Source organism: Microcaecilia unicolor, chromosome 11 (assembly GCF_901765095.1).
Source record: "Microcaecilia unicolor chromosome 11, aMicUni1.1, whole genome shotgun sequence".
Lineage (NCBI taxonomy): Eukaryota > Metazoa > Chordata > Amphibia > Gymnophiona > Siphonopidae > Microcaecilia > Microcaecilia unicolor.
This window is the reverse complement of record NC_044041.1, coordinates 85,815,838-85,839,042: the sequence shown is the minus strand read 5'-3', so window position 1 is coordinate 85,839,042 and position 23,205 is coordinate 85,815,838. Positions and strand designations below refer to the sequence as shown.

General features: G+C 46.5%; 1 protein-coding gene across 4 annotated transcripts in view; it reads right to left on the bottom strand.

Annotated features, from left to right (window-relative positions):
- The window catches only part of UHRF1 (ubiquitin like with PHD and ring finger domains 1), a 171,535-nt gene that overhangs the window by 105,754 nt on the left and 42,576 nt on the right, over nt 1-23,205 (bottom strand). For all 4 annotated transcript variants that reach the window (XM_030219374.1, XM_030219377.1, XM_030219375.1 and 1 more), the window contains one exon: nt 14,225-14,473. In XM_030219374.1, coding sequence (XP_030075234.1) covers nt 14,225-14,473 — 249 coding nt within the window. The remainder of the gene's footprint in view (nt 1-14,224; nt 14,474-23,205) is intronic.

Sequence of the window (23,205 nt, the reverse complement as noted above, 5' to 3'; positions counted from 1 at the left end):
AGGCTTCTTAGTACTCGCCATCCTTGGATTGCCAGAGGAGGCCTCGCCTTGAACAGGGTCATCAATAGAGAGGGCCTGTAAGGCAGAGATAAGTGCTGGCAGCTCATTGCGGTGGAAAATCCGAACCACAGTGGGATCATCCAGATCCAGTGGCAAACCGGCTCCTTCCTCTGGCTCTTCAGACCACGAAGGCCTGCCAGATCCCTCAGAGACCCCACAGCCCAACCAAGGGGGGGGGAAAGGGGGGAGCGCCACTCTCCAATGGGGAATTTACCCGTCTATGTTTAGCGTGCATCCAACGCTCAGGGGCATCCACGTCTGACATCAGCCCCGGGCCATCATCAGTCGGAGGGGAACCAGGTAGCAACACAGTGTCAGACACCTGCGGCAGAGCTCTTTTCAGCATGAAAGCTTTATGTAAAATAAGCACAAACTCTGAGGAGAAAAACTCACCATGACGTCCCGTCTCCAAATTAGGAGCCATGGGAACGGAAGCGCCTCTGGTAGCCTCGGCCCGAGGTGCCCCTCTGCTCTCAGACTCCTCCACAACCGCGGGGGTCGAGCCATGCGGCGCTTCCAAGATGGAGCCAGCTGCCAGCTCCATCGAGCGGGAAGAATCATCGCTCGCCATGCTCGTACTGGCTCTACCGTCTAAACAGCACTACCGTCTAAACAGCACGTTTTACAGAGCCCCGCTGCTGATCTGCGCTTGCCACAACGGGAACAGCGCTTAACTCCCTCAGCAGCCATCACCGAAAAATGGCGCAATAAAATTCAAAATGGCGGCTTTGCACCAAAATCACCCCGATTGGAACGCCGTCCGCGGGCCCTCCCCGGAGGAGCTGAGTACCGCTCTTACCTGAAAGGACCGAGTCTATGAGCTCCGGTCACGCTGCACAGTCAGGAAAAGCCTCAGAAATAGCTAGAGGCACTCCGGAGGCAGAAGAGGGTGGGAAAGGCAGGGAAAGGGCGAACCTATATGCCTGCATCCACACAGGGGGAAGGGTAAGGCAGGGAAAGGGCGAACCTATGTGCCTTTAAAGTGGGCTCCACTTAGCCACAACACCCCTGCTACAACTGGCAAAAGCACAGGAGCCACCCTAGGCAGAATCTTCAAGGAGCTGAACAAGCTGCGTCCAACCCTGCTGGGAGATAGAGAAATACTGAGAGGCAGATGGAGCTAGCCGTCCTAGAGGAACTATGGTTTTCAATGTTCTCTATCTCCCCCTGCTGGTAGGTGGACACAACCCATTCGTAATGGATTCATCTGCTGCTGATGACAAGGAAATGCTGATATCACTTTCAGAAAAAAGGAAGGAACTGTGACAGGGAGACCCTTGCCTCGGAAAAGCAAAGAAAGGTAGCCCAACAACAGACAACCTGAAGCTCTGAAATCCTACGTACTGACAACAGCCACTAAGAACGCTGTCTTTAGTGTAAACCTTTCACAAGGAGGCCTTCCAGAGTGGAAATGAGCCAAAATGAGGCTTCTGAAGAGCCCGAAGGACTGGTTCCACTCTGGACGTGGTGTATGAAAGGGAGGGCGCGAGCGGCCTGCTCCCGGCAAGAAAAAAAAAACGAACGATATCAGGGTAAGCCGCCAAGAGACATCTTATGTAGTCGGCCCCTAAAACAGGCTAAAGACGCAACCTGAACTTTTAGAGAACCCAATGCAAATCCTTTCTGAAAGCCTGCTTTGATAAATGCTAGGAACAATCTGAGCAGAGCAGGGAGACCGCCTGCGCTCAGAACACTAGCCCTTGAACATGCCATAGATGTACAGCGTTTCCATGCCTGATGCAAGGTAACAATGACCAAATCAGAATAACCTTTTCATCTTAACCAAGCCCTTTCAATGGCCAAACCATAAGACCACAGGGGCACAGATCCTCCATGAGCAACCAGACCTTGATTCAGTAGGCCATGTACCTGCAGACGACAGAAAGGATCCCCGTCCAGCAGTTGAATCAAGTCCGCACGCCACAGCCTCCGCAGCCAATGTGATCCTTTTCAACACTCAGCCTACCATAGGCCAAGGGGAGGAAGGAATACAGTAGACATGTCCCTGGGCCAGGGCTGCAGTAGGGAATCGATCCCCATCAAGCCTGTTTTTTCCCAATAGCTGAAAAACTTGGGCACTTTGGCATTCCCTTTTCGTCGCCATCGTCCAGAAATGGAGAAGCCCATAATCAGCTGAAATCCCTGGCTGCATAGTTCCCATTCTCCCAAGTCCAAGGAGTGCCTGCTGAAAGGTCACCTCCACATTCAAGGACCCACCGATGTGAGCTGCTTACAAGCAGAAAAAAATTTTCTCCATCCAACTCATGAAGGAGGCCACTTCCACTGCCATCGGATTGCTGCGGGTCCCGCCTTGCTTGCTGATAAGCAAACGCCTTTGCACTGTAGTAGAAAATTGACCGGGACCCCGCCAGAAAGGGAGCAAAGTAGTGTACAGCATTCCATACGGTAGGAGTATTTACCTGCTATCTCACCTTTGCTGGTCCGGGGCCTATACAAGCCTGAACCATTCTGTTATAACAATATGGATACTACAGCCTGTGGCCTGAATACATCTGTAACCATCAGAAACCAGCTTTTCCACAAAGGAAAATTACTGCTGGGCATACCAAGATGACTTCATCCAAGGACATTGTTTGTTGCAAACCTAGCCCCAGTTATCTCCTGAGAACAGCTGAGGAGCCTGGCTCAGGGATAAATGGCTCCATAGAGACCAACAGGGAGGTTTGCATGTGCCTTCTGATAACAGTTTCTTTGCTAATTACAAAGCCTCTCTTCATGACCATGAATGCGGCTGGACATCATTACGCCAGTTTGGATTGGTCCACAGGTATCATCTGACTAGAAAGATGCGAAGGTTGGACAGAATAAGGAGAAGAGAAAGAAGACGACCAGAAGACTTGCTGAAGGATAGAAGGCTCCGAGAGAGAGCAAGAGACTGATTTCCTACACCAGGGAACTGCAGACCTTGTAACAAAATGACAGGGTTAATTCAGCTACAATACACGGCATCATCCGAAAGACTGTGCCATCTGTAACCAGAATACAGACCTTGGATTTTATTCCTGGACAGAGACTCGCTGGGGCTTCAGCTTGCATCTCAGAGGAGGAATCCACTTTACCACTGGAAGTCTGCCATAAAGACAGCAAGGAGGCAAATTTTCAAAGCACTTAGCCTTCTAAAGTTCCATAGAAACCTATGGAACTTTGGAAGGCTAAGTGCTTTGAAAATATGCCTCAAGGTGAGTTAACTGGATAAACTACCTATGGTTAGGGGGATAGTTAGTCCTCGGCTTTTTGTCTGTGACAGATTAGTTGTCAGGATTGGAGGTCAGTGAGTTATTAGCTTTTAAGTGTGTATTTTGAATAAGACATGTTGTGTAAGTTGTCATAATAATCTCATTAGAATATCAGTATTGTGATTGGTTGTAATCAAGGGCCAATTGGGTAAGGTCATCCCTGTGCAAACGAGTCCAGAATAATTGCTTTTATTGTGATTATCTGATATAAAACTTACCTATGGAGTATATATTAGGAGTTTATCCTTCTAATATAACCCTGCATCTTGGGGGCTTCGTCCTCTTGTGTGTATATTCTTACAGTACTGCCCTGAGCTCCAAGCAATTTAAATCGACCACTGCGATTCCTGTTTTGCCTGTGCCAGATGAAATTTGTGAAGAGCTCCCCAACCCAACTTGCTGGCATCTGTTGCTACTACCTCCCATTGTGTTATCGGAAAGGGAGCTCCGATAGTCAAATTCCTCAGCGGCGACCACCACTGCATGTGTGGCAACCAGCGTCCAAGGAAGATGAATATCGTACATCTGAGACACCGAAGACCAGTGGCTGACAAGAGATTCCTGTAATTGCTACATATGAGCTTTGACTTCCATCGCCTCTGTTATTGACCCCAGAACCTGAACATAGTCCCAGACCCTGGGCCTGCCTTGACTGAGAAGACAAAATCTGTTGAAACAGCTTTGACCTCCTGCGTTCCATGAGGAGGATACTCTCCTTTGCAGTGTCAAATAGAATGTCCAGATACTCCAGCATTTGCAATTAAGTTAGTCTGCTCTTCATGAAATTGATCACCCAATCACTGCAGAAATGGACAACTTTTCCATTACCCACAATGCTGTTCGAATAGGATAGTACATTAACGAGTCAGTCGTCAAGATACAGGTGAACTCAGATTCCCTAGCACCAAAGGAATGCCGCTGCTACCACCACAACACTTGGTAAACCTTGTTGCCGTAGCGAAAAAAACGGCAAAGCCCAGAACTGGACGGGATGGCCCAACACCACAAAACGCAGAAACATCTGATTTGGTGGACATAACATAAGCATTTCAATATTGGGACAAACCAAGTCTATCAAGCCCAGTATCCTGTTTCCAACAGTGGCCAATCCAGGTCACAAGTACCTGGCAAGATCCCAAAACAGCAAAACAGATTTTATGCTGCATTTTCCCCAAGTCATCTTAATAATGGCTTATGGACTTTCTTTTAGGAAATTATCCAGAACTCTTTAACCCTTGCTGAGCTAACTACTTTTAGCACATTCTCTGGCAACGAATTCCAGAGTTTAATTACATGTTGAGTAAAGAAATATTTTCTCAGATTCATTTTATGTTTCTACATCTTTATTGATGACAGAGCAAAAGAAACAATTACAAACATCTCCATAAGGCCAAGAATAAGTATCCCACAAGAACCACTAGCTGATAGAATCATCATCTTAACAGTTCTTCCCCCCCTCCACTCCCCCATCCCTCCCACCCCTACCTCTGCCAAAAATCCATCTCCGCCTTCTAATGAGATGAGCAGAGTTGAACTTGTAAAAGAACAAACTACCCCACTCTATAAAGTTACAAATACAATTTAAGTAATCCCCCCCTTGCCCAAACAATTGGTGGCACCAACTGCCGGTTTGTTACAGACGGAGACTAAAGAACTTACACCGAACTAAATCCCAACCCTCCCCCCCCCCCCCCCCCCCCCATTACCCCAGAACCCAACCCTCCCAAGCTGGAATTATCGGCGTTACAAAAGACTCCGGCCCCTAGGTGATAATATATCAAGATAAGCCTCCCACACTTAAAAACCCTCACCTCCCAAGAGGCAAGCCAGTGTCAGAAGGCCGAGAGTAGAGGAGAAACCCAAGATTACAATATATATTTCCAAGCTACCAAAGGTAAGCTTACATAACAACAAAGTGTGTTCCTTTGAGGTTCCTTGGAAAATGCCCGGCTGATCCAATACCAGCAATTCCACTGAGCCTTGGATAGAACCAAAAATAAATTCCAAAAAGCACCAACACAGAGGTCCAAAAAGCTTGAATCATCCAAAAAGCGCAATACAGAAGTCTAAAAAGCTTGAATCATCCTATAACTCCAAAAAAAAAAAAAAAAAAAAGCACCAATTGCATCCCCACATTTAAATCACAACAGTATGTCCAATAAAAAAAAGGTATCATCTTATTTTCTTTTCCATGTTTTATTTTGTTTGATTTCTATTGATAACCTTAAAAGTGGACTAACACGGCTACCACACTCCTCTAAATCACAACAGAGAATGCCCTCTCCCCATCTTGATAGCTGGAGCTGTGAAAACTATGCCCTGTGAATTATCAAAGTGACATTCCTGAAGCCATACACCCAAAATAACCCTAGGAATCACGCTAGTGGTCATTTGTATATCCCAGCCAGCTAAAGCATGTCCCAAATCCTTTGGCCACTTATTTTTCAAGCCTCAAAGATAACTTTGGTAGCACCCACTGAAGTGCCTTATATAAGCTGGAAAGAGACTCCCCATGCTGCAATACTGTGAAAAGAAATCCCTTGAGAATAGTTTAGCAATGTTTACAGAATATAAAGAGGGTTCCCTGTAAGTTGGATTCCCATGTAAATGACGTCCTAGCTCTCTTAAAGGGGCAGTTTAACCTTTTCCATTCCTCCTTTACCATATGAAGAGCAAGAACTTTGGACTTATCTAAATTGAGGTGAAAACCAGCGTAATCACCAAACTCCGCGAAGATCTCTAGTAAAGCCGGCAAGGGATGTTTTAGACTCACTGACAATCACTAACAGATCATCTGCAAATGCTTAAATCTTGAACTGTTCTAAGCAGAGCTGAACCCCCTGCACATCTTTCACCCCCATAATGTCCCTAATCAGGGGATCCAACACCAAAACGAAAAGAAGCGGAGAAAGGGGACATCCTTGTCTTGTACACCCCTTGCTATCTTAAATACATCCGATGACAATCCATTTGTCCATACTTCTGCCACTGGAGTCTGATATAAAGCTCCTATAGCTGACAGAAAAAATCCATTTATTCCATAGGATTCCAAAGTCGCAAACATAAAATCCCAATTTACTCCGTTGAACGCCTTCTCAGTGTCGAAGCTAATAACCAGCGCCGAGGTGAGATTACGATGCAACAGTTCCAATGATGCCAAAATTTCTCATGTTACGTGCTACGGACCGTTCTCTCACGAAGCCCACCTGTGGCGCAGCCACCAAGCCAGGCAAGACTCTGGCAAGGCGATTCGCCAGAATCTTGGCAAAGAGTTTAGTCTCATAAGGGAGCAAAGAAATTGGTCTGTACGACTGCCTTGAGTGGATCTTTCCCCGATTTTAGCAATACTATAGTCTGCGCTTTTTTCCAAAGAATCCGGCAACACTCCCTCAGCGACAAATTGATTGAAAACCACTGCCAAGCACGGCATTATGTCGGATACTAAAATTTTATAAAATTCTGCAGTTAACCCATCCACACAGGGCGATTTATGAAGGGGGCTAGCCTGAATATTCCATCGTACCTCGTCTTCCGTGATAGCTCCGTTAAGTGCCTCTTGTTGTTTCCTCGTTAACATAGGGAGAGATCCTGCCCCGTAAGATACGGCTCACTTTGCAGGCCTATATCCACTGGGGAGGAGTATAAATGCTCATTAAAAAAAAAAAATTTTAAACCCTATTAATTCCCTCCGGCATATGATGGTAAAACCCCGCAGTCTCTCGTATTTGAGTAACATGTCTTGAGCCACCCACCTGTTTCTTTTTTTTTTTATTCTTTATTTATAAATTTTCACATTTACATCTCATGACAAACCAGGAAATATCAGAAATACAACTTAACAAGCAAAACAAAATTACTTATTACCAAATTAGGTTCCAAGTTAAGATTATCAAATTATTATTATTAGTCCCCAATAAATTGAGACAAGATACTAGGAAATTGAAAGGAAAAACATGCCTATAAAAATAAGCCAATTATTTATAACGGGGGGGACATAGCTACTATCTACAGCCGACGTAACAACGCTTTAATTAGGGAGGCAACACATTAGGTACTTGAACATTTTCCTTAGATGAAATAAATTGTAATAATTTTTGAGGGGTAAAGAATATGTAATTATTTAAACCAAATGTTATATGACATTTGCATGGGAACTTCAACAAAAAAGTAGCACCCAATTTTAAAGCTCTAGATTTATAAAGTAAAAATTCCTTTCCACCTGTTTCAAACATGCAAGCAACTTTCCCCTTTTATTAGCATGTTTATACAATTGATACCTATACTAAAAATATGACTTTTGGGGGTTTAGAATGAATCACTTGATTTCAAGCCGCTTGTGTTGCCAAAAGATTAGCTTTATTGACCATAGTCTATAGCTCCCCAAATCTTTGCCTGTCCCGTCTAACCTGTGCTTCCAAACGGAGTACCTCCGCATCTCTCGCTCTACGTTTATGTGTATAGTAAGATATAATGTATCCCCTCAATACTGCTTTTGCAGCCTCCCAGAAAAGAATAGGGTCCATGTGAAAACTTTTCCTATTAAATTCTGAATAATCCTTCCAATGCTTGCTTAAGTATAAAACTGACAATCATAATACAATTCCCTGAGAAATTTCCATTGAAAGTGTCCCCTTGGTTCTATGTTCCAAGAGAGGGAGATCCAGATCAGTGCATGATCACACTTGGGTAGGCCCTATCTCCGCCTGAAGTAACGCTCCCGAACAACACTTCAAAATCAGAAAATAGTCTATAAGCAATTGTGTATCATGCGCTCTGGAAAGATGCGTATAATCTCGCTCCCCTGGATGAAGCAAACGCCACGAGTCTATTAACTCCAAAGCATTACACAACCAAAGGAATACCTCGACTGTAGTTCACAGGACCCATTCGCGAGAAACCAGAACTGTCCACCAAAGGGTCAAAGACCACATTAAAATCTCCTCCCATAACAATTGGGATCTGATCAAAGGATTGTATATCTTTAAATAAGTTCTGATAAAAGCTGTCATATTGGTTGGGCGCATAGACATTCACCAATAACAAAGGCAAGAGTTCTTATTCAGAAGCACCTTCACAATGATATATCAGGCCATGGGATCCGCTATTAAATGCTGATTTTCCAGCTGAAGCCCTTTACGAAAGGTAAAATTATGTATCATACCTGATAATTTTCTTTCCATTAATCATAGCCGATCAATCCATAGACTGGTGGGTTGTGTCCACCAGCAGGTGGAGATAGAAAGCAATCCTTTTGCCTCCCTAAATGTGGTCATGTGCTGCCGGAAACTCCTCAATATGTCGATATCAAAGCTCCATCCGCAGGACTCAGCACTTAGAGAATTACACCCACAAAGGGACACTCTGCCCAGCTCACCACCGCCAAAACGGGGGAGGGGAATCAACCCAGCTCTTCCCCACACAAGTGGGAGAGGGGAATCCGTCCAGCTCATCCCCGCGGAGCGGGGGAGGGACACCACACCCGCCGATGCGGGGGGGGGGGGGGGATCTGGCTTACCCTGCAACCGCGGGAGGAGCTGACTGACCCTAACACCGCCGAAGCGGGAGGGGTACAAAACTGCCCTACAGCCGCACGAAGCAGGAGGGAGCGCCGGCAGAATTTAGGTCTCAATCCAGCCCCGTAAAACGGAGGGGAGAGGAATGCAGCAGCTCACTAACACAAAATCGTCGCAACTCCTGAAGAATTCAATTGAAAAAACTTGAACACGAAGTCCTCCTGAACAGGAACTGAAGACTAAACTTGAACCTGAAATGCAACCAGAATATAAACCGTACAGATATCTGGGAGGGGCTATGGATTGATCGGCTATGATTAATGGAAAGAAAATTATCAGGTATGATACATAATTTTACCTTCCATATCATCATGCCGATCAATCCATAGACTGGTGGGATGTACCGAAGCAGTACACCCAGGGCGGGACATAGAAATCCCTGACCGCAACACTGAAGCTCCAAACCAGGCCTCCGCCCGAGCAGCCACAGTCAAGCGGTAATGTCTGGAGAAGGTATGAGCCAATGCCCAAGTTGCCGCCCTACAAATCTCTTCCAAGGAGACGGACCCGGCCTCTGCCATCGAGGTCGCCTGTGCTCTAGTGGAGTGAGCCTTCAGCTGGATAGGTGCACCTTCCCCGCGGCCACGTAAGCCGCTGCACTGGTTTCCTTGACCCATCGTGCCACTGTAGGCTTGGCAGCCTGCAGACCCTTACGAGGACCTGCGAACAGCACAAACAGATGATCCAACTTCCGGAATCATTGGTCACTTCCAAGTATCTGATGATGACTCGTCTCACATCTACCGTGTTTCCCTGAAAATAAGACACTGTCTTATATTAAATTTTGCTCCCCAAGACCTGCTAGGTCTTATTTTCAGGGGAGGCCTTATTTTTCGGGGAAACATCGGGGTCACCCCCCACCCAAGATCGCCGGCTCCCCCCTTGATCGGCGGCTCCCCCCTGCCCTCAGTCGCTCCCGGAACTAACCTCTTAAATGCTTCCTTTCACCATTCATCTTCACACTCGCCGCAAGCAGCAGGGCTGGCCACTCCTTCCTTCCGTGTCCCGCCCTCGCCTGACGTTACGCCCAATGACGTCGAAGAGATTTTTAGTAGCAGGGCAGACGCGAGGCGCTGCCTGTCACTCCGGTGCTTCCAAATTCTTTTTTTAAAAGTAGGACTGGGTGGGAGCAGCGGGAGCAGGGACCGCCCCCACCACGCCGCCGTCGCACGCTGTTCAGAGGAAGGGAGGACTGGAGCTCGGGCGGGGCAACCTCAGGCGCACCGTGCGGGGCACCCCTGAGCACGAGGCCCTATGCGGCCGCCTCGCCTTAAGACCGGCCCTGGGGCCAGAAAGGTGCTATCAGAATCATGGTTCCGCAGTCTTGCTTGAGTTTCAGCAAAGTCTTCCCTACTAAAGGTATGGGAGGATACGCATACAGAAGGCCTGTCCCCCAACGTAGGAGAAAGGCATCTGATGTTGGTCTGTCGTGGTCCTGAAGTCTGGAACAGAATTGAGGTACCTTGTGGTTGATCTGAGTGGCAAAAAGATCCACTGAGGGGGTGCCCCACGCTCGGAAGATCTTTCAGAAAACGTCCATGTTCAGTGACCACTCGTGAGATTGCATTATCCTGCTCAACCTGTCGACCAGACTGTTTACGCCTGCCAGATGCATAGCTTGGAGAAGAATGCCGTACTGGTGCACCCAAAGCCATACCCTGACGGCTTCCTAACACATAGGGCAAGATCAGGTGCCCCCCTGCTTGTTGGTGTAATACATCACAACCAGATTGTCTGTCTGAATTAGGATAATTTGATTGGACAGCCGGTCTCTGAAAGCCTTTAAGAGTGTTCCAGATCGCTCGCAATTCCAGGAGATTGATCTGAAGACCTTTTTCGTGGAAGGACCAAGTTCCTCGAGTGTGAAGCCCATCTACATGAGCTCCCCACCCAAAGAGGGATGCATCCGTCGTCAGCACTTTTTGTGGCTGAGGAATTTGGAATGGGCATCCCAAGGTCAGATTGGAGCAAATGGTCCACCATTGTAGGGAATTGCAAAAATCGATGGAAAGATGAATGACAGTCTAGATCCCCCGTAGCCTGACACCACTGGGAAGCTAGGGTCCATTGAGCTGATCTCATATGTAGACGTGCCATGGGAGTCACATGAACTGTGGAGGCCATGTGGCAAAGAAGCCTCAACATTGCCGAGCTGTGATCTGTTGAGACGATCGAGCCGAGGACACTAAGGCCAGAAGATTGTCCGCTCTTGCCTGGGGGAGAGAAGCTCGAGACGTCAGTGTGTTCAACAGAGCTCCTATGAATTCCAATTTCTGTACTGGAACTAGGTGGGACTTGGGATAATTTATTACAAACCCCAGCAGTTCGAGCAGTTGAATAGTAATCTGCATGGATCGTAGAACTCCTGCCTCCATGACAATCGTCAAGATAAGGAAACACATGCACTCCCAGTCTGCGTAGCGATGCTGCGACACCTGCCAAGCACTTTGTAAAGACCCTAGCTAGGCGCAGATGCTAGACCAAAGGGCAGCACGCAGTATTGATAATGCTGAGTTCCCAGACGAAATCGAAGGTACTTCCTGTGAACTGGAAGCACCAAAATGTGAGTATAGGCATCCTTTAAGTCCAGAGAGCATAGCCAATCGTTTTCCTGAATCATGGGAAGAAGGGTGCCCAGGGAAACCATCCTGAACTTTTCTCGGACTAGAAATTTGTCCAGGGCCCTTAGGTCTAGAATGGGACGCATCCCCAGTGTCTTCTTTTGCACAAGTACCTGGAATAGAATTACAGCCCTTCTTCCCCTGGTGGAACAGGTTCGACCGCATTGGCCTTTCGAAGGGCGGCGAGTTCCTCTGCAAGTACCTGCTTGTGCTGGGAGCTGAAGGATTGAGCCCCTGGTGGACAATTTGGAGGTTTTGATTCCAGATTGAGAGCGTATCCTAACCGGACAATTTGAAGAACACACCTGTCGGAGGTTATAACAGGCCACCTTTGGTGAAAAAATATCAACCTCCCCCCCAACAGGCAGATCGTCCGGCACGGATACTCTTACCCCGGCTATGCTGCTCTGGAGACAGTCAAAAACCCGTCCCTTGTTTTTGCTAGGGAGCCAGAGGGGCCTTCGGCGCACGTCACTGACGAGAGCGAGCCTGCTGGGAGTGAGCTTGAACAGGCTGTCGAGAGGCAGGAGTGTACCTAAACCTATTATAGGAATAGGGAGCACTCCTCCTCCCTCCAAAAAACCTCCTAGAGGAGGAGGTAGTAGCAGAAGGCATCCGGCAGGAGAGAGAATCCATAGCATCATGATGCTTCTTGAGGATATCGAAAGGGCCGGAGGCACGCCAAAATCGGCTCCAAAGCAAGCACACCCTCCCCCGCGTCCATGTGACCCCCGCTGGTCGAAGGCAAGAGAGGCCTTTGTCAGCGCACACGACACCAGAGGAACCTGACGCTGCTCTCTGGCTCCCACACCGAGAGCAGCACATCTTGGAAGGCACCTCTATGACACTCCGACATCCCCCTGAACACTATCGCAGCCGCTTCCTAATGCTCCAAGAAGAGCCTTACTGCTTTCACAGTTGCAAGTTTACTGGCACTCCTGCACTGCAAGATACTTGTTTTGTTCCGGTTTCCAACACTGTTGGTTGGAAGCAGGAAAGAACAGCAGAAAAAAGAAGAAACCATAGAGCTCTTAGTGACAATGCAGGCAAGCAATACTGAGGTTTAGGTGGCTACGCATGACCACATATAGTGAGCCTCAGTTCTCTATCTCCACCTGCTGGCAGAGGGACATAACCCACAAGTCTCTGGACTGATCTGTGGGACGATATGGAAGCCAAATTATAAAAGTAGGTGAATAGAGCAGTGTGTGGTCATTGTGTTTATTGCCGATATGCTATGATTACCAACAGAATTCTAGTCCCCAAAAATAGAAGAGAATTTAGGCTTTAACACAATACAGATTGAACTTCACAGCAAGTTGTTTATAGTATACGATGCCCCTGTGATAAGTGGTATCTGGGCCAAACTAAAAGATCCATTAACACAGAACAGAACAACATTTAAGCAACTTGCGGGTCCATAGGAATGAAGCACCACTTGTGGATTACTGACAAACTGCAGGTCACATAATCCAAGATCTGCGGTTTGTGGTAAATTCAAACATTAAGAGGAGGAGATGTGTCAGCCACTTTGGTAAGAATTGAGCAGCGGATGATTTTCATTTGGAAGATGGTAGAACCGTGGGTCTTAATAAGGAGATTGAGTGGACACAGATGTGAGGGTGAAATATGAGATTTGTATTTGAAGCGTCATTTCTGCTGTTAGCATCAGATGCCAGGACTCTAGAGTTATGAGCCCTGGTGGAATAAATGCCAGTCCAGGGATGTCAGTGAATGATTTTGAAAAAAAACTTTGGTTAGGTAAGAAAACTGCTTGGTTTGATTTGTATTTTGTTTGCATTGGTCAAGGGGGGTTGGATAATGTGTGGCTGCATGATTTTTGCAGTTTAGTCTCCTGAAGATGTCGGTGAAACATGCAGCATTTTGAAACTAAGTGGCTTTAAGTCCAGGATTTGTCTTGTTGAAGCACTACTGTTTACCTCTCTGAATCAATGCTGGATGTTGCCGAGTGGATAATAGTGAGATCACTAAGTTGACAGACGCAATTTACATTCCTTTTCAAATACAAGGATTTTAAAGCATCCTCATCTTTCCTTATAAAGCTGAGACTTTTGATTGTTTGAAGAAAATGGTATTTAATAGATAATTGCCATGATGAAGCTTCAATTTGGTGCTCCTTTATTTTAAATACTTTTTGTGCGTTATGATTGACTAATGTTTTTCTATGCAACAAATCTGTTCTATTAGGGCATATAATTTGTATGTGTGAGTGCAAGGCAACAGGGGTCAGGAGTGGCTTTTAGACAGCTAGATAGTAGTATGGGTTTCAGTTTTAGAGATATTTTATTAATAAAGTTGAAATTTGTGTGTGATATGATTTCTATATTGTTATTTATTATGAAATCATTTGATATTAGATAACCCAGTATTGAATTGAACAATTTGCAGTGAATGCAAATCTCTCTCATGCATATGCATTGTGGATTTCCTGAAAATCCAACTGGCTGAGTGTGCCCCAAGGTCTGGGTTGAGAACCACTACCTCAAAATATTTGAAGTGACAGCAATCCTACTTGCTGGATTTACTGATTTTGGCTCCTCCCTTAAGCAGCAAACCTAATATATTTTATCTAGCAGCAAGCTCTTTATCATCCTCTTTCCCCAGAAAATACAAATGAGCCCCAAGACTTCACTCAATGCTAAAATGATTCATTGTATGACTGCTCTGAAAGAATCCTATAGGACTCCCTTACCTTATAGAGTCCAAATCCTGGATCAATTAGCTCAGCTTGAGCTGCGGTGCTTGGCTGTACATCCAGCTCCATTGCTCCCTCTCCATTATTAGAGTTCTTATCTGACTCACTCTGACCTGAGCCACAGCCAGAATCAGTGTCCGACAGTTCAGAATCCTTCTCTTTATTAGAAGGGGTCTGTCGCACTAACAGCTGAACAATATCATTCAATCCAACACTGTAGTCAAAAAGTGAGTGACCATCTTCCATCTGAAAAAGAACAGAAAAAGTAAGTTTGATAACTACCTACATACACAGGACATTTTCTTAGGAATACAATTATATGCACACACTAGTTTCAACACACACACTTCTTTATACCCTATTCATTAAAAGAAAGTGAAATTAGATCTTACCTCTCTTTCCTTTAGTCCTTCTAGACAAATCCAGATGCTTGGGTTTATATTCTACCAGGAGATGGAGACTGACCTGTTAAGAACCCCATGCAGCCCACATCCAGCCAGTTTTTTTTTTTTTTTTTAATCAAAGCACAAGGTGACTACCTGAAATCCTGAACTAATCATTGGGAAAATGAAGTCCTCGGTTCTCTGCAGATAAACCTTTAATGCCTTCTTGACATCTAGGCAGTGCAACTGTCACTGCTCCTCATTGCCTCCAGTCTCCCCCAGCACTGGAAGAGAGATACCCCTCCCTGGTTGACATGGAAGGAATAACCTTTGGGAGGAAAGAAGGGATCAAATGCAATACCACCTTTTTCCTGTAAAAAAAGAAAAAAGGGCAACTCTCGACAATGCCTGTAATTCAGAAACATCAGATACTACCAAAAAGAGCACCTTTAAAGTCATATCCTTCAATGTGGCCTCCCGCAGAGTCTCAAAGGGTAACCACACCAGAGTCAGCAACACAAAATTCAAATCCCACAAGGAAACAACCGGATACCTCAAGGGCCTCAGCAACTTGACTGCCTCCAAAAATCAGGCTGTGAAAACTCAAGGCCTCAATCTAGATCTTTAAGGATCTGCCGACCAACCCCCTATCCAGAATGAATTTCAAAAAAAATCCAAAAATGCCCATTAAGGAGATGATCAAGGGTGCGTTCTGGTATTCCTCATACCAGGCCTTGAAAATCTGCCATATTAACAGAAACCAGCAAAGTAGATGTCTTCCAAGAACACAGCAAGGTGGCAAATCACACGACCAGAGTAACCTCTCCACTGTAACTGCACCTTCTCAAGGGCCAAGCCACAAGACAAAACTGAATCGGCTCTGCAACACCAGAAGTTGAAGCAGACACCTCTCTCCAGCAGACACACCAGGTCCCTATACCGAGGACTTCCTGGTCAAATTTATGGCACCACCACCACCAGGACCTGTGACCTATGTGCTGAAATGTTCTTTCCAACAGGGGCCATGAAGGAAACATACAGCTGGCTGGTGCGGAGCCATGGCTGTAATCTATGCCCACTGCTTTAGTGTCCCCTTCAGCAGCTAAAGAACCTTGGGGCCTTGGTGTTGGATGCAGACACCATCAGATGCATGATCGGTGGGCCCCATGACATACCATCTCTGACAAGGATTCCAACAGTAGGCTCTACTCCCCTGGGTCTAGCCAAGAAAGTCCACACCAGCTACGTGAGCAGCAGAAATGTCCATGAGATGCTGCTCCACCCATTTAAATTTAGACTCACCATTTCCTCCACCACTGTTAGACTTCTCGTGCCTCACTGCTTGTTCATATTAGCCACTGCCTTGGTACTGTCTAACAAAACTTGCACTGCTCTGCTGTGGAGAAACTACTTGAATGTCAGAACTAGGTGAATTGTCCAGGTCTCCAGCCTGTTTATTGTCCAACGGTTATCCTCCACGGTGCAGAGGACTGTGCTACTTCATCCAGAAAATGAGCCCCTCCAAGTCCTTAAGGCTGGCATCCTTGGTGACCAAGATGTAATCCAGGGGCTTCTAGCTCAATTCCCTTCAACAATGCTGCCTCTTGTTGCCACTCCAACAAAATACCTTGCGCCTCAGGAACCATTTCAAAAATGTTGTTCAGCTTGATTCTTAGCAGTGGTTGATGTGGCTTTGCTTCATATTTCCTGGACAATTGAATGTGGGAGTGGGGGGTTGGCTGGGGAAGATGTGTTCCAAGATATATTATAAAAAATTGTGAAAATGTGTTGAGGTTTAATGTTCACCATTTCTTGATTGACTATGAGGAGGAGGACAGTCTGTTCTTTATATATGTAAAGGTTTGTGCTTTGGTTGTACTTGCTTGTCTGGATATCAATAAAGACCTCATTAAAAAAAAACCGCCTCTCAGCAAAGAAAAAGCCTCACATTCTGAAGAAACCACATACAGGCTGTGGCCCAGGGAACCACCACTAGCACAGCTGCCATAGATCCCCCCCCCCCCCCCACACCCACACACACCCCTACAGGTAGTCCCAAGCTTGGGGAGGGAGGGAGAGAAGGAATGCCTCCTAATCAATAGCAAATCGTGTACTTGTCCACTCAGCTTCCAGAAGCACCACTCAGTAATTCCTTCCCTTGCAAGGTATTGAAGCGAACTCCCAGGTATCCCAGCACCTGTGACAGGACTAACTTGCTCTTGTTCAGGCTGACACAACCCAACCCTTCCAGAAACTGTACTACACTCCGTCACTCACAAATTCTCATGAGAAGCCAATCATACAGATAGGGAACCTGGTGCACCTGTTCCTTGCACAATGCTGCCACCACAAGTACCATTACCTTAGGAAAGGTTCTTGGAGCCACAGTCAGACCAAAAAGCAGTTTGCAGAATTGGAAGTGTTGCCCCAAACAAAGTCAACGGAATCTCTGAAGAACCTACCAAATAGGAACGTGCAAATACGTCTTCTGTGCCTCCTAATATTATCCTCCCCTTTGCCTACCCTTAAACTGAGACTGATCAGGATGCACCAACTGGGGTACCCAGCTCATGAGTCTATTCACTACGACCCAGGTTAAAATTTTTGTACCACCACCAATCAGGTTACAGGCAGCAGGAGCCACACTGTGTTTGTTGGCTCTTTGCCCTCCTTATGGATTAAAGGTATCCCTGCCACCCTCATATAGTAAGGCAGACGAGCCCCATCCTCCAAAGAGTTGAACAGTCGCAATAAGGGTCCTACCAATAAGCATTAAAATCACTTATAGAATGTCACAGTAAAGCTATCCAAGTCCAGCAATTTACCAGGCTTCTTAAAACATAAGACCACCGTCTACTCACATCCTCTGCAGCTATGCACACTGTGTGCCCCTCTCAGCAGTTTCTAATTCTAATATTTAAAAGTCCTTGTAATATTCCCCTTTTCATCTACAATCTCCACCCCCCCTCCCCCATCTGTTCCTTAATACAAAGATTATTATTCATAATGTGCTGGCTTTTCAATCTATGAGCTAGCAATCACTAGCCTTAACTCGGAGAAGTGTTGAGTTTCAATTTATACTGCAATGCTTCCACTTCCCAATCTAAGCTTTTGCCTACCTGCCATCAATTGCGCCAAAATCGATCATTAGGTTGCTGTTTATGATACACCTCCAAAGTCTCTATTGACTGATGAAAAATGCCTTCCTCCTGCTGGCACTGCCTTTTCTTTGTGCCCCTACAGAGATTAAATGACCCCCTTATTGTTGCCTTTAACCCCTCCCATAAAGCCTCAGTAGACACCTCCCCCTTATGAAACTCTAAATACTCCTCTAGTAAACTCTCCACCCTTCCAGTCACCATAGGGTTTTTAAGGGCTCTGAAAAGCTTTTCTGATTTGTTTTTTTGAAAATCATGTTTATTAAAGACAAAGGGTAAAATTAAGCCTTACCTGCTAATTTGCTTTCCTTTAGTCCCTCTGGACCGGTCCAGAATGTGACTGATGGGTTGTGCACGCCTTCCAGCAGGTAGAGACTGAGAAAAAAAACTGACTCTAGCAAGCCAATAAGAACCCTTACCAGCTAGAAAAAGATCCAGTAATAAAGTACCAAAGCAGAAGAAAAGCCACAGAAGAAATAAAGGATCTGTGCATCCAAACACCTGAGCAGCCACCGGCACCTTGCCAACATAGGATGAGTGCCTTCAAACATATGCCCCTGCATAACAGGATATTTAGATAACCAGCAACCAAACACTTTTTTTTTTCAACAGCAATAAAACTACAAACTAGCAACACAGCTCCGGAAAAAAAAAAAAAAAAAAAAAAAAGATACCTCAACCGGCCAGTCCAGAGGGACTAAAGGAAAGCTAATTAGCAGGTAAGGCCTAATTTACCCTTCCATAGTGTCCCTCCGGACCGGCCCAGAATGTGACTGATGGGAAGTAAAGCAGTAAAATTATGGGAGGGACCCTAGTAGCCCCGCCATCAAGACGCACACTCCGAAAGCAACCTGGTGACGAATCAATATGTCCAAACGATAGTGCTTAGAAAAGGAATGCAAAGACAACCAAGTCGCCGCCCTACAAATGTCCTCCGGAGGCACCAGACAACGCTCTGCCCAAGAGGCTGCCTGACCTCTTGTAGAATGAGCCTTAACATGCTCTGGAACAGATTTCCAAGAAAGAAGGTAAGCTGAGGCAATCATTTCTTTAAGCCACCGAGAAAAATTGTGGGCTTAGAAGCCATAAATCCTTTGCGTGAACCTCCGATCAGAATAAACAATCGGATTGCCGAATGTCATCAGTAGACTTGATATACTGTTTCAACACTCGTTTGACATCCAAACGCTTCAATTGCTGCTGCTTCTCAGACCCGGAGAATAAACCTAACACAGGCAATACCACTGGCTGAGAAACATGAAAACGAGTCACAACCTTGGGAAGAAAGGAAGGAACTGACCGCAAAACTACCCGATCAGAACAGAACTCCAAAAAACTGCTATCTACACGACAGCGCCTGCAACCTCAAAACGCACGTAGCTGACGCAACGGCCACCAAAAATACTGTCTTCAGAGTCAAGTCTTTCAGAGAACAGGACAACAAAAGATCAAATGAACCGAAAGCACTAAATTCAGATCCCAATGAGGAAAAGAACACAGACGGAGGACAAAGGAGATTAACTCCCCTCAAAAACCGCAGCACATCCGGATGACTTGCTAGAGATCTCCCTTGGACACAACCACGAAAACATGACAAAGCTCCAACCTGCACTTTAAGAGAAGCCAAAGTAAGACCTTTGTCATCACGCCCGCTGCAAAAAATCCAAAGTTTGCGGAACAGAGGCACGAAAAGGAGATACTCCCTACACCACACCTCAAAAAACCTCCAGGTGCGCACATAATTCAAAGGGGTAGAATGGCGACGAGATCGAAGCATAGTAGCAATGACGATAGCAGAATAACCTCTTAATCAACTTAGCCCTCTCAAGACCCAGGCCGTAAGACAGAATCGACCCGGATCCGGATGAACCACCGGACCCTGCGTCAACAGATCTTGCGTAACAGGATGTCTGAAGGGAACATCAGAAGACGGCGCAGGTCGGTGTACCATGGTCTGCGAGGCCAATCCGGTGCTACTAAGATCAGACGCCCCCCTGTGAGTCTGAACAAAGACACCCTATCACAGGCCATGGAGGAAAGGCATACAGAAGACCGGTTGGCCAGGATTGAAAAAGAGCATCTACGCCCTGCACTTTGGGATCCTTGCAACGACTGAAGTACAGAGGAAGTTTCGCATTGCAGACGGAGGCAAACAGATTCATCCTGGGACACCCCCAATGATTGATCAGCTGCAGAAATGCCACGTCGCTTAGAGACCACTCTCCGGGATCGAGCAAGTGACAACTGAGAAAATCTGCTTGAACATTTAGGACTCCTGCCACATGAGCCGCTGATAGAGCCACCAGATGAAACCTCCACCCACTGAAACAGCAGCGACGCCTCTCGCTCCAATAGTAGGCTCCTCATCCCTCCTTGCCGATTGATATATGCTACCGCGGTGGCATTGTCTGACATCACCCGGACCGCCTCTCAAAAGATGAAACCTCTGGAGCGCCAGACGAATTGCTCTGGTCCCAACACGTTGATCAAGAAAGATGTCTCCTGACGAGACCAGAGGCCCTGAGCAAACTGCCCCTGACAGTGAGCTCCACAGCCTTGGAGACTGGCATCTGTTGTCACAACAGTCCAGCTGGGCTGATCTAGAGGCATACCTTTGATCAGATTGGTCTCCTGAAGCCACCATCAAAGATTGGTCTTCACCTGGAGCGAAAGAGGTAACCTCTGATGAAGAGAATCCATCTGCGACGACCATCTCAACAGAAGTGACCTCTGAAGAGTTCTCATGTGAGCCCTGGCCCAGGGCACCGCCTCAATCGTTGCCGCCAAGGATTCCCAGAACCTGCAGATAGTCCCTTGCAGACGGTCTCAAATTCTGCAAGAACTGACGAATCTGAGACTGCAATTTGAGGACACGGGCCAGCGGAAGAAACACGTGACCCTGCCTTGTGTCGAACAGTACTCCCAGATACTCTTAACGACTGAGAAGGCTGCAGACTGCTCTTCTGCATATTGACGACCCAACCTAGGGACTGTAAAAATTCTACCACCCGAGCCGTCACCTGAACACTCTCGTGGTAAGACTTTGCCCGGATCAACCAATCGTCTAAGGATGGACTAAAATGCCTTCCGTTCTGACAGCTGCCACTATAACGACCATGACCTTGGTAAAAGTATGAGAAGAAGTCGCAAGACAAAGTACTGACCTAGCACTGCAACGCAGAGGAAACATTGATGTGCAGGACGAATAGGAATGTGGAAATAGGCTTCTGTAAGATCGAGAGAAGTCAAAAACGCCACAGACCGGACCACAACAATGATGGACCACAAAGCCTCCATACAAAATGAGGGCACCTTGAGAGCTCGATTGACTGCCTTGAGATCTAAAATCGGTCGGAAGGAACCCTCTTTCTACTACTACTACTACTTATTTCTAAAGCACTACTGGACGTACGCAGCGCTGTACACTTGAACATGAGGACAGTCCCTGCTTGACAGAGCTTACAATCTAATTAGGACAAACAAGAGATAAGGGAATATTAAAGTGAGGATAATAAAATAAGGGTTCTGAACATGTGAATAAGGGTTAGGAGTTAAAAGCAGCATAAAAAAGGTGGACTTTTAGCTTAGATTTGAAGATGGCCAGAGATGGAGCTTGATGTACTGGCTCAGGAAGTCTATTCCAGGCATATGGTGCAGTAAGATAAAAGGAACAAAGTCTGGAGTTAGCAGAGGAGGAGAAGGGTGCAGATAAGAGAGATTTACCCAGTGAACGGAGTTTCCGGGGAGGAGTGTAGGGAGAGATGAGAGTGGAGTAGTACTGAGGAGCTGCAGAGTGAATGGCACTTATAGGTCAGAAAGATGAGTTTGAACTGTATGCGGAAACGGATAGGAAGCCAGTGAAGTGACTTGAGGAGAGGGCTAATATGAGCATAACTGCACTGGCGGAAGGGAAAATTAGGTTCTTACCTTGGTAATTTTCTTTCCTTTAGTCACAGCAGATGAAACCATTAACTGATGGGTTGTATCCGCCTACCAGCAGGTAGAGATAGAGAACACTGAAAAACCACAGTGACCTTGGACTGCTAGCCACTTCTGCCTTCAGTATATGAAACTTCCAAAGCAGAGTGAGAAAGAAAGGTAAAATAACGTGAACTTTCCTCACAGTGAACAAACGCCCAGAACCGGAGCAATAACCAACAAAGGAGGGACATTCTCAACCTCCTGCAATAGAACAGCATGTAGAAACTCTGAGAACTGATCTTCAACTCCTCCTGATGCGATACAATATCTGCATGAAGGATCTGAACAACAAAAACAAAGTCAAACAGGGAGGGATCATGGATTCATCTACTGTGACTAAAGGAAAAAAAATTACCAAGGTAAGAACCTAATTTTCCCTTACCTTGTCATGAACAGCAGACGAATCCATTAATTGATGGGATGTACAAAAGCACTCCCTACGTAGGGTGGGAAAGGGCAACTCCGCGAGCAAGCACCTGCGCCCCAAAATGCACGTCCTGCTTTGCTGCAACATCCAGCCTGTAATGTCGTACAAACGAGAGCTGAGAAGCCCAAGTAGCCACATGACAGATCTCTTGAAGAGAAAGAACACCCGTTTCAGCCCACGAGGAAGAAATCGCTCTCATGAAATGCGCTTTGAACGCTTCAGGCAGAGAACATCCTGAAAGCAGATATGCAAAAAAAATTACTTCTCTGAGCCAATGGGCTATAGTGGCCTTAGACGCCGTACACCCACGACGAGGACCTGTCAACAATACAAAAAGGTGATCAGAAGTCCTGAAGCCATTTGACATCTGAAAATACTGCAACAGAGCCCTGCGCACATCCAAAAGACACAATCGCCCAAAGGACTCTGGAAAGTCCTCCCTCGAGAAGAAGGGTAGAAAAATGGGCTGGTTCAGGTGAAACGCTGAAACCACCTAAGGCAGGAAGGAAGGTACTGTACGCACAGTTACCCCGGACTCCAAGAACTGCAGAAAAGGATGCCAACAGGAAAGTGCCTGGAGCTCAGATACGCGTCTAGCCGATGTCATGGCCACCAAAAAGACTGTTGAGAGTCACATCCTCCTCAGAAGCTCGCCTAAGCAGCTCGAAAGGCTAACGCTGAAGAGCCTGCAACACCAGCCACAGGTTCCAGGCCAGACACGTCGACCGCACAGGACGACGGAGCCGAAGCGCCCCTCTGAGAAATCGGACAATGTCCGGATGAGGAGCACGGGACAAGCCAGAGACTTTCCCTTGGAAGAATGCCAATGCTGCCACTTGAACCCGAAGGGAATTGTAAGCCAGACCTTTTTGTAAGCCGGTCTGCAAAAAATCCAGGACCGACGAGACTGTAGCCCGCCTGGGTGTGACTGCTTTTGAGCCACACCACGCCTCAAACTTCTGCCAGATCCGAGCATAAGCTGCGGAGGAAGACCGCTTGCGGGCCTGCAAGAGAGTGGAGATGACCGTG